Below are 17,887 nucleotides of genomic sequence, written 5' to 3' on the forward strand. Positions count from 1 at the left end.
CCATGTCTGAAGAGGAAATTAAAAAGACCCCATGAAGTTTCCTAGGTGACCCAAGAAAATTACTAGAGGAAGGGAGAAGAGACTGGGAGAGGACCTCTTATTAACTGTTAGTAATTGGCTTTCGAAGAAAAAGGATACCTCTTCAGTCTGTCCTGCTTTAGCCTCATCTTCTTTTTTCATCAGCTTCTGACTTTTGAATGGTAATTTTTTCTTTGATTTTTTCTTTTTCTTACCAAAAGACTCCAAGTCCAAATCTTCTAAAGTATCTGGAAAAGCAGAGGAACGCTCATGAATAAAAAATATATTTGAATCAGAGATAAGTGAAACAAAACAAAAGCATGTCGTAATTATGTAGCTGTTTCCTGCTATAGAGGCAGACAAATTCTATATTAATAGCAATTAACAGATTATATTACAGCAAATAAGAGAACCACGTCTATAAAAATCCAACTTAATGCCACAGAAAAAATAAAACCTTTATGTAGTAACGTATTATAGAACACTTATATTTGTTATTATTAAATCTATTCAAATACACTATTGTTACAGTACTGAAGATATTGAAAATGGAATATAATTGCTTGAAGTGCTTAATTGGCAACTTAAACCCTTTTCTGGATATCTTTTAAAAATCAGAAGAAAATGGTAATTCAAATTGTAATGAAAAATGTAGCCAAAAGCTATGTAATTTCTCCTAATTCGACAAAAAAAAGTTAAGAACAAATACCAAACAGATTAAGAAGGTATAGTTGTCCTTGGGAATCAAAACATTGTCTGTTTTTGTATTTTTATAGCCGAAGAGCGTTCTCGAATTTAACTAATACATTTTGTTAATTTATTTTCAAACCTCTAAATGCTAAAACTAGCAAAATCTGATACTGCCCTAAAAACTTCGGAATTTTAAAACAACCAAAACAGCTCCGAAAAAAAAAAATCCTGATCGTCAGTTATGAATAGACCTAAGATGGTTCCAGGATGCAAAAATATTTGTATTTTGATATCCTTGGTACTTCAAGTACCAAGTAATTTTCAAAAAGAACCCAAACTGATTGAAAGTAGCAGTAGGGTCAACAGAATAAAAATTTACATCTAAAACCAAGACCATATCAAGGCCCCCACCCCTAGAAAAATATTTGCTTGACTCGTAAAAACGTAACAAAAATGAATATAAACAAATTTTGTATGTACTTTTTAAAGTTTTTTGCAACCCCACTCCCACCAAATAAAGATCCTGGATACAGCCCTGTCTAAAACCTTTTATATCTAGGTCTTTCTTTGCAGCCATTTCAGCAATGGTAGGAGCAGTAGGACACATGTAGAATTAAAGTGATTATTCTAACTTTTCCTGTCCTTGAATAAGAATATTGCATAGAGTAGAATTAAGTCATACTCTAGAGCCTAATTTTTTTTGGAATAATGTGCCAATAGCATTTTAATTTTGGTATCCTGCTTAGAAATGAAGATCTACCTACACTAAAAATTCACTCTCTCTCTCTCTCTCTTTCTCTCTCTCTCTCTCTCTCTCTCTCTCTCTCTCTCTCTCTCTCTCTCTCTCTCTCTCTCTCTCTCAGTTGATTCGCTTTCAGTTGAAAAGAAGTAGAATAAATAAAAACATGTCGACAAGGACAAAGGATAACAACGACTTAGAAGTAAATTTTCACATAGCAACATTGAAACTCAATGAGCTTTTAATTTGAACAAGTATTAAACATCTGTTCTTGCAGAAGAGATATTTCAGAAGAGACACATCAATTGGTACAAAAACAGAATATCAAATACGAAAACAGCTCTTTTTTTTGTAGTTGCTCTTTTTACAGGTTTGGTTCCTGTTGGGTGGAGTTACTTACAGTTCATTACCATGAACTGTTTGATCAATCTTCAAACTCAAATACAAGGTAGAAGAGTAAGAGATAAAGACCAACCGTTTGTAAAAAAAATTAACTTTGGAAATAATGAAAAACTTAACAAGAAAACAATCTTGAAAAAATGAACGAATTTTTAATTTCGGCTATGATATACAATTTCTTATGAATCATATTTTGGGGTCACTTCCGTTTTAATAAACTATTCCTTGAATTTGAATATAATCTTTAGCTTAATTTTTTCTCATGAAGAGGGGCAGAGGGGTTGGGCTGCAAGTTTTATGATAAAATGATTATATCTCAAAAAAGTTTTTAACGGCAAATTGAATTCTATCAAATTTTTTTTATTCTATTTTTTATCTCAGGATTAGCCTTCATATACGGTTAATAATTGCTCAAGCATTAGAAGTTGCGGAGGTAAGCCTAGGTATTTAAAAAAATGTTCAATGCCCTAATTTGAGCAGAATCCTGTAAAATTTCAATCACTTGCTTAAAACCTTTCCTAGACCGTAAGAATATCCTGGACTGCAGTTGAACCACTAGATCAAGCATGGACACCCGCCAAACATGTTACAGGGGGAGGGTACTAGAGTAGCAATAGTAAGGGGAGGAGGTGGAGGAGGGGAATAAAATTGAAGATAAAAGCTTATATGCAAAATAAAATTATCAAGGAAAAAAGAAAAGTACTTAATTTTTACATACCAAATGAAGCAAAATTCAACAAATTCTTAAGTGATAAAAATTCCTGGCAAAAACGTCAATTTCTTTAATCGGTACTTATGTATTATACCACCAATACTCAAGAAGCTGATGAAAATAAGATATTTTCAAAATAATTTTTGGCTATATATTTGCACATTAGGAGGGGGTAAGGGTTGGAGAGGGTTTAGGTGGCTAGCCTGACCAAAGCTACTAGTGATGGATTGTTAGTATTGATACATCTCTAGGGGTGGCAACCCTGAACGAAAAGGGATTTTTGAGGAACCAATTCTTTTTTTGAGAAGATAGATTTTTGGAGAAACCTCCAAAGAATCAGAGATAGTGGAAGCGCTGGTATTTTCAGACAAAATCATCCAACAAATTTTACTAGGCCGTGAAAACTACCAGGTAGTATCGATACTATGCTACCCCACTTTTTGGATGGCGGAACTCAAGTTGTGTTTTGACAGCTATTCTTTGAGCAAAACAGATTTTTATATGTAAAAAGTGTATATTCAGAAAAAATCTGCCGACAAATTTGAAAACTGCCAAATAGCATTTCTACTTTGCTACCCTGCTTTTTGCACCGCGGTTTATAGGTGAAAGTTTCTACAAACAAATCCAAAAATCAGATTTCGTCGTCACTGTCCTTAATGCTTTAAGATTTATGATTTGTAAAAAACAAATTGAAAATACAAAATATTACATACATGTTCTTGGGCTTTGTTTCTTAAACTTATGACACCGTTTTTGGGACTACTTTCGTTTCTCCCACAAGAGTGTTGGCTATTTATTCAAAAAGGGGCTCTAATAGCATCATTTCCATTTAAGCTAACACGCTCTCTATTCAGCTCTCGTTTCTCTCTAGCTATTCGTCTCTCTTCAGAAATATTTGTGGTAATGCCAAATGTCTGCAACTTCTTATGCATTCGTTAGGTCCTACCGCTAACTGTAGCCGCTATTGACTATCAATTAGGATCAACTGACCACCATACTGAACTCAAAAAGGTGTAACATACCGAAAAATCCACTAAATATAACTATGAGCGAGTTTCTATGTCTATATCCAAATGATTATAATTTGAAAAGGTGTAGCACGTCCATAAATATGGAGTCGGAAAAAGGGGCGGGGCTCAGGCTCTATAATCCATTTGAGACCCTAAAGCTACACAATCAATCATAATTATCAGTGCTCAGATCATTCTTATTTCACCATGGTGAGCATTTTCACCTTTCTACTATACTTATCTCTGAGACAGGGGAGAAAGTGGGTGCGATTTTGAGTGTTAAGGTTGTTTTAATTCAAAAGAGGCGTAATATATATTGCTGAGGATGGAGATGAGGAATTAATGGGACACATCAATATATTTTCATTATATATCTAATCTATATTTAATATCCTTCTTTTTCAGGTAACATTCCATTTTTTCTGAAATATTCACGATGAATCCCTTAATAGAGAAAGGCAAATATTAGATTATTTTAAAATAATCATTAGAAATTATTTCAAAGTCCTAATAGTAGTTCTACCAATCAACTCTCTCTCTCTCTCTCTCTCTCTCTCTCTCTCTCTCTCTCTCTCTCTCTCTCTCTCTCTCTCTCTCTTCTCTCTCTCCTCTCTCTCTCTCTCTCTCTCTCTCTCTCTCTCTCTCTCTCTCTTGATTTACTTTCAGTTGAAAAGAAGTAGAATAAATAAAAACTTGTCGACAAGGACAAAGGATAACAACGACTTAGAAGTAAATTTTCACATAGCAACATTGAAACTCAATGAGGTTTTAATTTGAACAAGTGTTAAACATCTTTTCTTGCAGAAGAGGTATTTCAAAAGAGAAACATCAACTGGTACAAAAACAGAATATCAAATACGAAAAAAGCTCTTTTTTTGTAGTTACTCTTTTTAGAGGTTTGGTTCCTGTTGGGTCGAGTTACTTACAGTTCATTACCATGAACTGTTTGATCAATCTTCAAACACAAATACAAGGTAGAAGAGTAAGAAATAAAGACCAACCGTTTGTAAAAAATAAAAAATTTAGTCTGGAAATAAGGTGAAACTTGACAAGAAAAAAATCTGGAAATAATGATCGAATTCTTTATTTCGGCTAAGATATACAATTTCTTATGAATCATATTTTGGGGTTGCTTCCGTTTTAATCAACTATTCCTTGAATTTAAATATAATCTTTAGCTTAATTTTTCCTCATTAAGAGGGGCAGAGGGGATGGGCTGTAAGTTTTATGGTAAGATGATTATATTTCAGAAAAGTTTTGAACGGCAAATTCAATTCTATCAAAATTTTTTTCTTCTATTTTTTATCTCAGGATTAGCCATCATACACGGTTAATAATTGATCAAACATTAGAAGTTGTGGAGGTAAGCCTACACAAATCCTACTCTTCAGTTATGAATAGACCTAAGGTGGTTCCAGGGTGCAAAATATTTGTATTTTGATATTCTTGGTTCTTCAAGTACCAAGTAATTTTCAAAAAGAACCCAAACTGATTGAAAGTAGCAGTAGGGTCAACAAAATAAAAATTTACATCTAAACCCAAGACCATATCGACTTTAATAAAAGCCTTAAAATAGATTTCTCACTGTCACTGAGTGGCTTTTCTAGGACAATCCTAACCTCCATCCTGTGACAACGTTCAATGAAGACAAATATTGATCAAATATTGATCGTTCCATTTTGTTGTGAATGCTTGTTTTTTCAACACAAGTATTTTGAAATAATCTATTAAATAGAGTTAAAATATGACTTTTACTAAAAAGAGCTAAATATGACCTCTAATAAAAAGATTTAAAATAAGACCTCTATTAAAAAGAGTACCTGTAAATTTGAACTCCAAACACTACGCTGTTCTCAAGACCTAACAAACATAGTATTTTGACTGTGTGGATACACAAAATGTGCCCAATTTACCTCTGCCCTAGCCCACCGGTCAAAACATAAAGTCTCCTTGATATTTGCTAAAACTTTGACTATTTTGACCATAATTGCATCTCTAATTTTTTTCAGATGTCTTGGAAATTGCTGTGGGGAGGGGGCGAATGAGGGCTATAGAAGGGGCCCTGGCACTCTCGATCCTAAAAAAGTGCAAGAAGTATTATTCTTAAATTCCAAAGGCCCATCTTCCTTCCTAAAATAATACAGATACAGTATTTTGAAAGTCTGAATCCACGTCATATTTTTTGATTTAGCTGAATACTTAACCTTACACACTTTTTAAGTTCCATAGAGTCTCATCGCCCGAAAATGTTGTTTCTAACATGATTGTAGAAAATAACAGTTTTACCACCTCTCCCCCAACACTAAATTGTTACTTTCTTGCCTTCTGCTTTGTTCAATTGTACCTGAAAGTTTCGATTCCTTCTCCCAAGCCGGTCCCAACCTTCTCCCAATCCGTTGCCAACATTGCTGACACGGTATATAGATAACCCAAACGAAAACGGTGTCATTTGATTCACTTACCCCCCCCCCCCTGTTCCCTAGTCACAATTTTAAATCCTCTAGGTTTCAAAATGCTCACTTGAAGTTCCAACTTGATACTTCCAAAATTTAATATTCTACAGGTCCCTTTACTCGCGAATACTGCTCAAATTTTCTATTACTCCTTCAAAGTTTCTTTTAATTTAGTAAGGCACGTGTCTCGTCTCCATAGTTAAACTTGGGGAACAAGCTTCAGCCTCCCCCATGCAGACTTTAACTTACAATTATTTTTCTGGTATTTGACGTTTTTTTATATATTTTTACACTTCTATAATATAAGTTTCCCAGCCTCCCATAATTTGAGGCCTGAAACCAATCTTACTTTAGATTTGTATTTACTAGAACGATTTTCATCGTTGCGTGTTTTACTTTTTTCATTCCTACTTGAACTTTCTGGAAGTATTGATTCTTGCATTCTTTCTACTTTTTTAATTTCAGTTTTTAATGATATCATCTTATTCTAAATCTTATTTAATTTTTATATACGCTTAGCTAAGGACAGTCTCTGGATATAGAACACAAATATTCATTTAACATTGAGAAAAAGTTCATATGTAAATGTATATATATATATATATATATATATATATATATATATATATATATATATATATATATACAGACTTTTTCAGCCTAAGAAGTATGGCTTCCCTGTCATCTTTGACAACTGGCTACCGAGTACTTTCACTACTGCGTGATTACTTTACGACTTTGAGCCAATCAGTAGTTGCTTGAAGCGTCCAAGGGGAAAGCCCATTTTCCGATGGAGTTACAGTCTCGGGAATTTCATGGACCAAGCCCTTGCTACAGACCGTCCCACGTGGTGAAGGTCGACTAACACTCTCAACACCAAGCCGACACGAGGATTAAGCAAGTAAAAAAATAAATAAAATCTAAATCAGTGTTGGCTCTGACTATTTTTAAGAGTACAGTTAATGATGCCTCGTCTTGTTACTATTTAATAATTTAAATTCAAAGAATATATTTGTATGGAATAATCTAGGTTTTTCTCTGGTCGACATAAAGGTGCAACAATTTTCTACAAAATATTTTCCGCCTCTTGGCATCATTTTTAACGGTATTTGGCATTATTTGTATTTATAGCATTTGGCATTATATAGGATAGCTGATTGGATTTTTTTGGCTTTCACAGTTATAAATTTTTCTTATAATCCAATATCATTTCATATGGTTTTTGTTTAAATTAACATAGTCTATAACACATTGTACTAAAATTTTTCAAGTGGATAGAAAACAAGCCTACTTACTTGACAGAAAAGAATCTTTGTCTTTAGTCATTGCAGACAAATGATCCTGCACTGGTTTTAAGTCTTCGTTGAAAGAATCTTCAACTTCCACCGCTCGATCTGCAGCACCATCATTTTTCAGAAGAGACATTTCCGGAGAAAACTTCATTGAAATCGTTTCTTTTTCTTCTAAGCCTTGCTGTAAGTCACAATATTTTTTTTTCAGCTTTGAAATTTTTTCCGAGTGTTTGGAACTGAAAGATGGAGGGCTATAAAAGTTCTTATTTCTTCATTATTTTACAGTCGTAAGTAAACTGAGTATTTAAGTAGAAGACAAAAGAAATATCTGATTTAGACGAAAAAACCATCCGAGTATCAACCATATGTAACCACTGAAAATGAATTATATTACAAATGTTTTTTTTTCATGATTAAAACGTTTTAAAATAAAAATAAGAATTACAGTGAAATAAATTCTTATATTGTTCAATTTTAAGCAATTATCATCATTAAATGCTGTTTGAAGTGACTTTTTGCTTGGTTTAGTGATGGTTGTCTTAAGTTTCAATTATTTTAAGAATTTATCTCTGCTGGGATTAGGGTTTAACGTAGCTCTTTTGTCTTCATCAAATTTGTCTTTTTGGAAAATATTGTAAACTCAGTTCTGTCCGTTTTTAGCAGACGTAATTTTCTTATTGGGTATTCCTTGTAACATTAGTTAAAAAAAAAAGCCTACGTTATCCGCTTACGGGTAACATGTTGGACTCTAACTTATATTTTCTGCAAAATTTGAATATCCAGTAAAAATGTTTGATTAGCCATAGTTATTTACAGCAAATTTGTAATGGCATTTTATTATAAAATTTGAAGTGGAGGGACAGATTTTATCCATTTTGGTGAAAATCTGCATAGGTTTTAGTTTCACATAGGTTTGAAATCACCTTGACTTTCAAACCAATGAAAATACCATTGAAAATACGACTGTCTTAATTTACAATTTATTTAACTAATATTTCAGTAGAATATTACAATGTTAAAATTTCAAGCGTGTTACAATATTGCTGTAAATGTTTTATTTAAATAATGCATGTCAAGGGTCATTTGTAAAAATAAGCCATGTTTTTGTTTTCTTATAAAGAACTCTTAATAAAATTTGCTTCCTCCATTTTTCTCTTAATGACGGTGTCATATGCCTTGGCACCGCCACCTGCGTCCTCGATTCGTATCCATATACAAATCGATACAACTAAAGCTCCTCTACAAAGTTTGTTCCCCTTATCAATTTCCCCTTTATCCAAGGCAGTTGGAAAAAACCACAGATTTCTGTCCTTTTTTCGGCTTCATTTTCAGAAGAGGAGCCTCACCCAGCAAATTATATTCTTGTACATTAGGGCATCATTGACCTATGGAATGAAACTTATAAATTTTTTCTGAAGAAATGATTGAATTAACCCCTGTTTGGGGGTAGTTTTAGCCACTTAAAAACAAAAGGAATTTTTGGGTCACTTTAGGGACCATTTGCCTCCAATCAAAATTGATTTTTACATCAGGGTTCCCTATGTCCCACAACTTTGCTGAAGAACCCTCCCTCTTGTTTGCATGCTAATTCCTGTCATTTCTTTTATTCAAAGAATCGGCCAAAAATAGACAAGTGTAAGATTCAGGCCGTTCACCAAAACATTTTTGGCTTTTTCTGGAGAAGCCAAAGATTTTTTTTTCCTTTATTCCTTTTTTAAGGATTGTTTTTCTTTTCTTTGGAACCCTCTTGAACCAAGGATTTAAGAATATTATTGTTTAGCCAAAACATAAAGATTTGGCAGAGTTTGGACCCAAAGTTTTGTATGAACCGTACTTTTTGACCAACGGAACCATGGAAAACAGAATTTTTGATGCATTTTTGTGTGTCCTAAAATCCTTCTTCGTCACAACAAAATGCTCGACCCGTAAGACCAGGCAACGGTTCTTGAAAGTTTGAGCAATCAACTAAAAAATACATTGTACACTCTATTTAAGCCCTTTTTCGAAAAAGCCAATTTTGTTCCTCTGAGCATTGAGGCCCTATGTCTCAATATGGCTCAAGGACTCGAGTTGATAAGTTTTATGCCAATTGAAAAAAAATATGGCACTTTTTGTAGCTCCGTTTCTGCAGTAACCCACCCTAAAACGAGAATTATTTTCTAAATTAGAGCTTCTGGACCAAGGGACTTATAGTTTTAATTTTTAAGCCTTTCAGAAAAGAAAATTCTCGGCCCTTTTTTGGGCTATGTTTTCAGGATAATACTATTTTTTTTCCTTATTGATTTTGGTCTTTTACACCAAGGCCTACAGCATTGAGCTTTTAAGTCGATCACAAAAATATGAACCTTTTCGGGCCCTATTCTTATGAGGAGCAGGCCCTCAAACAATTGTCATTGTGAGCTAAGTCCTTCTTGGCCAAAAAACTTGCGTCCGCAGGATTCATACTATCAGGAAAAAAATTGTTTGCCATTTCTGGAGCTCTATAACTATCCCTGAAACTTTTGAGCCAATTTAATACCAAAGATTAAATTACGCCCCCCTCCCCCTTGTTCTCGTCTGCTATAACAAATTCTTATTAAAAATTGGAAATTGGCATAAATTATGACAAATATCCTACAAACTCTAGACTTAAGTCGTCCTTGAAAGGTATATATATTGAAATTTCTGACTATTCTGGGAAAACTGGTCATTTCAAAATTTGTATCAGATGTCTTGGTAGCTTATAGGGGGAGGTTCAGTAGCGAACAAGGTTACGAGAAGGTCTCGTTGCTGAAAACTCATTTTCGACTCTTAAAAAGGGTAAAAAAAATCTATCGAATGAGTCCCTCCCAAGTTTCTAAGGCCAGTCTTCGAAATAGAAGGATCAGGGAGGGGGGTCGCGAAATGAATATCAACCAGTCGTTACTAAGGTAATGCTGGAAGTTTGCCTTCGGATGACAAATGACCTGTATTTGTTTAACTTCATTGATAGAATTTCATTCACTGGATTTTAAGCCTTTTTATCATGATAATGAAATTTTTCAAGAACCGCAGAAACCCATAAATCCATGATGAACACAAAGCTCCAAAGAAGGTTTAAAAAAAACAAAGAAGGTTTTGAAAAAAGCTCTTAAGAGCCATTTTAATCTGAAACACGAAGAAAAAAGTCAATAAATACAAATAAAATAAAAGCAAAAATCATAGTTCAAACTTAAAACGACCAGAAATTATCCTAATTTAAAACATCCCTAATTTAAAATTCAACATCAATTTTGCTCACGATTACCAACTGAAAGTTCCAACTCGATCCCTCCAACCACACCTCAGATAATGCAGATAAGTTATTTTTATATCCCAAATATACAATGTTTTTCAGTTTACGTGACAATTCATCGGAATAGGTTCTAAATCCACAGAATTGATGGTGCTAAGAGTTTCATAAGGCTTGGAGGCAAAATCCTTTACCCCCTTCCTCTAACTAACTCCATCTAACAAAAGACCAAATTCAAAGATCACTTGCCTCCCCCCTCCCAAAGAAAAATCATGAGACTTTCAACTCTATCGTCCCAGTCACTTGAGATTTTGAAGATCTGCTGTTTTGACAACCTGAAATCGCGTATTATCTTTTAATTTATCTTGCTACTTCAAGATTATAATTTACTTATTCTTGAAGCCGTTGTGAGACTTATAATTTTATAAGTTTTTCATTGGTTACAAATGGAAAAACATCCAGGTAGATTCGATGCAAAACATCTTCAGCCCCCAGTGGCATCATTTTGGGGGGCAGTTGTCCCCAATAATTTCGGGAAGAAATATTATATAGCTCATGCCCTTTGAAGCTCTTGATGAGGACCCCTCTTGCCACCCCCTATTAAGATACTGGAACTACGCCCCCCTTATTCTCCTCTTCTTTCTCTCTTCATCTCCCATGCCATACACCCCCGTTATTCTCCCCTTCTTTCTCTCTTCATCCCCCAAGTCATACATCAGGTTCCACATGAAACTCTTACTAGTCATAGAAGTTTTAATCTGATCCCCAGTCCCATCCATGAGATGTTACATATGCGCTACATCAATAGTCTGACAACAAAATACTGTATTTTCAAACAGTTCGTCGGAACGAAATGTAGTAAGGAGCGACCCGGCTCAATAGTAACCGAAATTCTAAAAATGGAATTTTGATACCATTAGTTACATCAAAAGAATTGCATTTTAATGCTGAATTTAAATATATAAGTTTCATCAAGATCAGCAATACCCATCAAAAGCTACGAGCCTGAGAAGAGTTTCCTCATTTTCGAAAATAGGAGTAAACACCCTCTAAAAGTCATACAATCTCAAAGAAAATCACATTATCAGATTCAGCGTATCAGAGAACCTCATTGTAGAAGTTTCAATCTCCTATCTACAAAAAATGTGGAATTTCGCATTTTTTACCAGAAGACAGATCACGGATGCGTGTTTATTTGTTTTTTTGTTTAGTTTTTTTCCAGGGGTGATCGTATCGACTGAGTGGTCCTAGAATGTCGTGAGAGGGCTCATTCTAATGGAAATTAAAAGTTCTAGTGCCCTTCAAAAAATTGGAGGGCACCTAGGCCCCCTCCCACGCTCATTTTTTCCCAAAAGTCACCGGATCAAAATTCTGAGATAGCCATTTTATTCACCATAGTCGGAAAACCTACTAACTATGTCTTTAGGGACGAATTACTCACCCACATTCCCAGTGAAAGGGGCTGCAAGTTACAAACTTTTACCTATATTTACATATAATAATGGTTACAGGGAAGTGTACAGGCGTTTCCAGGGGGATTTTTTTGGTTTAGGGGGGAGAGTTGAGGGGAGAGGGTTACGTGGGAGGATATTTACATGGAGAAACTTCTCATGGGGAAGATAATTTCAATTAAGGGGGAGCAGGATTTTCTAGCATTATTTGAAAAAGCAATGGAAAAATAAATATGAAAAGTTTTTCTACTGAAAGTAAGGAGCATCATTAAAACTTAACGAACAAAAATTATTACGCATATGAGGGGCTTACCTCCTCGTTATACCTCATTCTTTACGCTAACGTATTTTTAGTAATTTCAACTATTTATTCTACGGCCTTTGTGATTCAGAGGTCATTCTTAAGGAATTGGGACAAAATCTAAGCTTTAGTGAAGAACGAGGTATCGACGAGGGTTGAACCCCCTCATATACGTAATAAAAACTTACGAATATAGAAGGTCGTTACGTAAGTTAATTCGTAAGTTACGTATATTTTCTACCAATGAAAACGTTTGTAAAAAATTAAAAGTTCTAGTTGCTTTTTTAAGTAATTAAAAACTTTGAGGGCAACTAGGCGTCCTCCTTCGCTCCTTTTTTCTCAGAATCTTCCGAATAATTGCAATTAATTAATATGCAAAATTCGTGTTAATTATTTATGTGCGGAGGGTTAAGATTAAAACATGCATTAATTCAATAACGTCAAGAAATTAAATAAAAAAAAGTTTTTTTAAATGAAAATAGGGAGCAACATTGAAACTTAAAACGAACAGAAATTGCTCCGTATATGAAAGGGGATTTTCTTCCTCAACGCACCGCTCCTTACACTAAAGTTTCTACTGCTTTAAAAATAGAGTTAAAAGATAGCGTCAAACTTTAGCATAAAGAGCGGGGCGTTGAGGAGGAAAAGCCCCTTTCATATACGGAGTAATTTCTGTTCGTTTTAAGTTTTAATGTTGCTCCTTACTTCCACTTAAGAAAACTTGTTTTTTATTTAATTAAATATCAAAGGATGAATATATTTGTTCTGCTAGACGCAATCTCATAGTGACGTAGTTTAAAAAATGTTTTGTTCGATACGGCAATGTTTTTCCTGTTGTGAAAACTGACGGAACGCTTAACTGAAATTTAAAAATAGCTCTATCAACTGTTCATTGATTTTTGACAGGTTTTTGACCCCATATGGAGGAAAGGTCTTTGGTATAATCTAAAACACTTTACTGTCCCAGACGAAATCATTAAAATCATTCAAGACATGTACATCAATTTCAAAAGCCAAATTCTAAATACTGTTGGGCTGTCTGATGAATCATATAAAACCTCCGGAGTCCTCCGGGTTGCATTCTATCCCAGCCTCTGTTCGACCTATTCTCGCATGTCATTCTCTTCCCGACAACACTGGGCCTGGAACAAGAACAGGTGATACCCTGCTTGACAAACTAGCGTACACTGAAGATACCAAAAAGCTAGCTCAGACCTCCCAAGAACTCCAAAGACTTGCAGACAGCATCTCTCAAGTAATGAAGTCGTTTGGGAAGCAGACTATTGCAACTAAAACTAAAGTCATAGTTATATCATACCAGATTCAGGACACCACAACCCCCCTCATCCATTCCTCTCAAAATTGCGTATAAGTCTAATATCTCTTTCTTTTAACTTTAATATCTGTCTTATAGTATCAATTTTGTTTATTAAAATTGGGATACAACAAAGATGACTTCCTTATTAATTTATCTAGTAGTTTATGTTTGTTTTAAATTTGAGTTGAATATTAATTTCATTTTTTATGAACAATAAGTTTATTTTGGTCTCATTTTTATTCAGTTGTTGCTTTTAACTTTTAGTTGATTGTTCATTATTATGTCTGTAATTTTTTTACGTTGCTAAAGACATATTTTCGCTCTTTACTTTTCTTACGAATTTTTTTTCAAACTTAATCAACACAAAAGATCCCACAAAACAATTCTGTTTCTATTTCACTTGTTTATAAAGGTTTTCTTTGTACTCTTAAGGATCAAACTATAGTAGAATTACTCTATGAACTAGACTAAAGATTGTTATCACGTACAGATTGCTACGGTTCTGCGTGAACCCTACCCCCCAAGAGGCAATTGTACTCCAGAGAAAAGCCTCTACCAAGGTCAGTGAAGATAGAAGCAATGCCGGTAGTTGATAGTATTAGTAGCATAATTAATTAAGTTACTAATTAGTATTCATCTGAGGCAATCATTATTTAGTGAGTGATTACATAGATTAAATATTATGACCTCCCTCCCTTCTCTGTGTCTTAATTAGTACCGTTTCGGTTATATCGATCTTTCCAGACCCAATAGCCAATTTCCAGGTATTTTTGAGAAATAGTGTTCATGGTGGAAATTACAATTTAATTTGTATTTATTTCAAGCTCGGTACAAACGAACTATGAATCTGCAAATGTTTATAAGCTTTTCCCATTTCATTCACCAGTAGGTGACATACTTTCCAAAGTTAGTTGTTTACTTTCTAAGAGGATGCAAGTTGGACTATTTTATATAGGGTTGGAAAGACAATTCAGGGTACCCCCTAGTATTCATTTTTATAGCCATTTGACAGTACAATGGATTTTTTTAACAGTTCATACAGATGATCATAGATGGCACGGACCAAGGGGAACCTAGTCCATGGGGACTAAGAAATTTGAAACTGGGGCCCCCTCGCCGGAGGCAATAAACAAAGGTAAAGGAGGAAGAAAGCCCTTCAAATATACACTCAACGGGACCCACAGGCATGTCCACACGCCCAATGAGTTATAAATGCTCTCTCAGTAATGAGTTAGACTGCATGTTGACGCAGAACACCATCTTGGGAGGATCCTCTATAGGAGGACAACTGTGGCAGCTCTTAAGATCCAGATATATTGATAACGCCCTCTGCAAAGGGCTGACTCAACCCTTTCGGGGTACTTACAAGACTGAAGACCTTGGAATCAACTCTATTCCCAATTGAGGGGTGGTCCCCCTTGAGGAAATTATAGCCTAATAAACGACACAACATTCGTACTGGATTGTAATTAATGGATAGATCTTTTGGGCCTGGTCGGCTTTGACGGGTATTTTTGGGCTGAAAAGCCTCTTCCTAGTTATTTCTAGCTAATTTATTTACTATTGGTTGCCTCTCCGTAGTAGCATACTATTTGTAGCCATGAATATGTAATGAGTCGGAGGTAATAGACTTGGGAATGTCTGTGCAGGATTTAACTTCGTGTTCATAGAAGAACATCATCAAGTGCTGAAAACCTTGTTTTGACCAAGGTCGGCCCAGGATGGCACATGGCCTCCATTCATACTCGAGATCCCAGGATTTCTTGTCTTCCTGTTCTAAGCCGGCTTAAGCGTTTTGTTTTAGACTTCAGAAAATATGTTAATCCCCTTCCAGAACTAGTAACCTGAATCATTGCTTTTCCAGAGGCCAAAATAATTTCAATGATTTAAAGAACATGAAAATAAGGACTTGTAATTTAACGACGATAAAAGAAAATTGACTATTCTATTGAAGTTTTCACTGACGAATTCAGAAGATTCGAACTGGACTTATTAGGAGTTACAGAAACTCATATCTCAGGGCTAGGAGGCATGAAATTTGTTGATATGGAGTTTGTTTACTCAGGCAGGAAGGATGGGGTATATAGACTGGGATCAGGGCTCATAATGAATAAAGAAGCTGCTCTCCAGTAGTTTGAAAGGTACAAAATACCCCTGATCTTGATGTTCCTGGACTTCATTGCCGCCTTTGACTCTGTCACTCGCAAGAAATTTTGGGAGATCCTAGAGAATGAAGGAATGCCGTTGAGGTTTGTTGAACTGATGAAGGCATACTATGACGTGTCAGTGAGCCGAGTTAGAGTCTATGGCGAAGAAACCGAAGAATTTCTGGTTGAGTTAGGAGTAAAACAAGGGTGTGTCCTCTATCCGACTCTGTTCAATTATTGCGTCGATTGGGTGCTTGAAAATGCTCTATCGTCTTATCCAGAAGCGCAGATTGAACAGAATCTCGCACTGACTGACCTCAATTATGCGGATGATGTTGGCGTACTGTCAAACCCTGTAGAAGCCCAAAACATGATTGACAGCGTTGTGGCCTTGGCAGACCTGATCAGCTTGAAATTTAGCACAGAGAAAACGAAATCCATGGCTATTAACCACGACACAGGATCATTCCTACTAACTGTCAACCAGGTTCAGCTGGAAAAAGTCAACTATTTCACATTCCTAGGCTCCCACCTTTGTACTGACGGATCTTCCGACGCTGATATCCAACAGAGAATACAGAAAGCGCAGACAGTCTTTGCCTCCCTTCGGAAACCCTTGTGGGATCGCAGCAAAATCAGTGTCCGAACGAAAGTTCGAATTTAGATGGCACTAGTCCGCATCGTTCTCATTTACGGGTGCAATACATGGTCGGTAAAAGTACAGCAAGAGAACACACTTAAGGTGTTTGAGCATACTTGGCTACGAAGAATTCTCAGAGTACAGCTACGTGACCGTATCTCCAACGCGAGTATACGTCGAATGTGCAATATTCAGAGAGATGTTGCGCTCATCACTATTAAAGAACGCTGTTCGAAATGGTTGGGCCATGTATTACAGAAACGTCCAGAGTACCTACCTCGCCAAATCCTCCTAGTTGAGCCTATTAACTATTGGAAGAAACGCCAAGGAGGACAGAGGAAGAACTGGTGGAGCTTGGCCAAGTCAGACCTTGAACCAATTGGGGTTTTCAAAAAATTCGGTCACAGATGGTCAACACAGTGGCTCGCTTTTGCAAAGCAGCTGGCACAAGATCGAACAACATGGTCTATGAAGGTCTCTAAGATCATCGATGCCGTTCGAGGTGGAAACACCTGATTCCCACCACAAGTACAAGTACAAGTAAGTAAATCTTGCTTTGGCTGGGAAGATATTAATAATAGAAAACTAATTGCTCACTTTATGACTAAAAAGTTCAGGGTATCAGTTACAGTAGTATATGTCCCGTTGTACCGACTGGCGGAGATACTAGTGACTCAGATGAATTTTACTTACACTTACAGGATCCTGTAGACAGTGCCCCCAATAGAAAGAGTCTCCAGTGGAATTATGGTGTTTTTACAAGGAGATTTTAACGTCCAAGTCAGTAGAAATAGGAATAGATGGTAGCCAAGTCTTGGTAAATATGGTGTAGGAAAAGAAAACAGTAATTGCTACAAACTTTTGTGATTTTGTAGGTGTGACAATCTATTTTTAGCCACTAAGGTGGTTGGTCATAAAATGGCCCATAAGGTGACATGATACTCACTTGATGGTAAGACAGCAAACCTTATCAATTAGGTTATAGTAAACTGAAGGACGAATAAAAGATACTAGAGCATATAAGAGTGGTGTTATTGATATTAAAAGTAAAGATTGCCATCTTGTAGTGTCTAAGATTAATTCAAAGTTAAAATTTTGGAAGAGTAGCTACATCTCGGGAAGTCATGAAGTTAGTAGACTCCAGGATAAGAATGTGAGAAAAACTTTCAGGGTACAGTTGGAATCTAAACTTGAGAGTTTAAAATTGACAATGTGAAAGATAGTTGGAATAATTTTAGAAAAACAGTTTGTGAAGTTGCTGATGGTGTCTTAAGGAAGAAAGTTAATAATGCAGCTAGGAATATTAGTAAAAAACCTTTATGTTTAATAGAGAGGAGAAGGGACTTATACAAGTGTTATATTAGGGATGGATCTTATGAAAACATAAGGCCTATAAAAAAAGTGGAGAAAGCATTATAATAAGAAGTAAGGAGGTGTGAAGTGGAGGGCAGGGATAAAATAAGGGCA

At 35.5% G+C, this 17,887-nt stretch overlaps 2 protein-coding genes across 10 annotated transcripts in view; one reads left to right on the plus strand and one right to left on the minus strand.

Moving 5' to 3' along the window:
- The window catches only part of LOC136037674 (methionine synthase reductase-like), a gene marked incomplete at its 3' end in the record, with an annotated part of 463,030 nt that overhangs the window by 334,159 nt on the left and 110,984 nt on the right, over nt 1-17,887 (plus strand).
- The window catches only part of LOC136037672 (myosin-6-like), a 205,736-nt gene that overhangs the window by 151,083 nt on the left and 36,766 nt on the right, over nt 1-17,887 (minus strand). For 8 of the 9 annotated variants that reach the window (XR_010620011.1, XR_010620013.1, XR_010620012.1 and 5 more), the window contains 2 exons: nt 7,317-7,564; nt 138-266 (listed from right to left, as the gene is read on the minus strand). Coding sequence is in view for 5 of the 9 variants with exons in the window: in XM_065720407.1 (XP_065576479.1) it covers nt 138-266; nt 7,317-7,564 (377 nt within the window). In the remaining 4 variants the exon portion in view is untranslated. The remainder of the gene's footprint in view (nt 1-137; nt 267-7,316; nt 7,565-17,887) is intronic. The other variant, XM_065720408.1, reaches the window with a different exon arrangement.

The sequence above is a fragment of the Artemia franciscana genome, chromosome 17 (assembly GCF_032884065.1).
Source record: "Artemia franciscana chromosome 17, ASM3288406v1, whole genome shotgun sequence".
NCBI lineage: Eukaryota > Metazoa > Arthropoda > Branchiopoda > Anostraca > Artemiidae > Artemia > Artemia franciscana.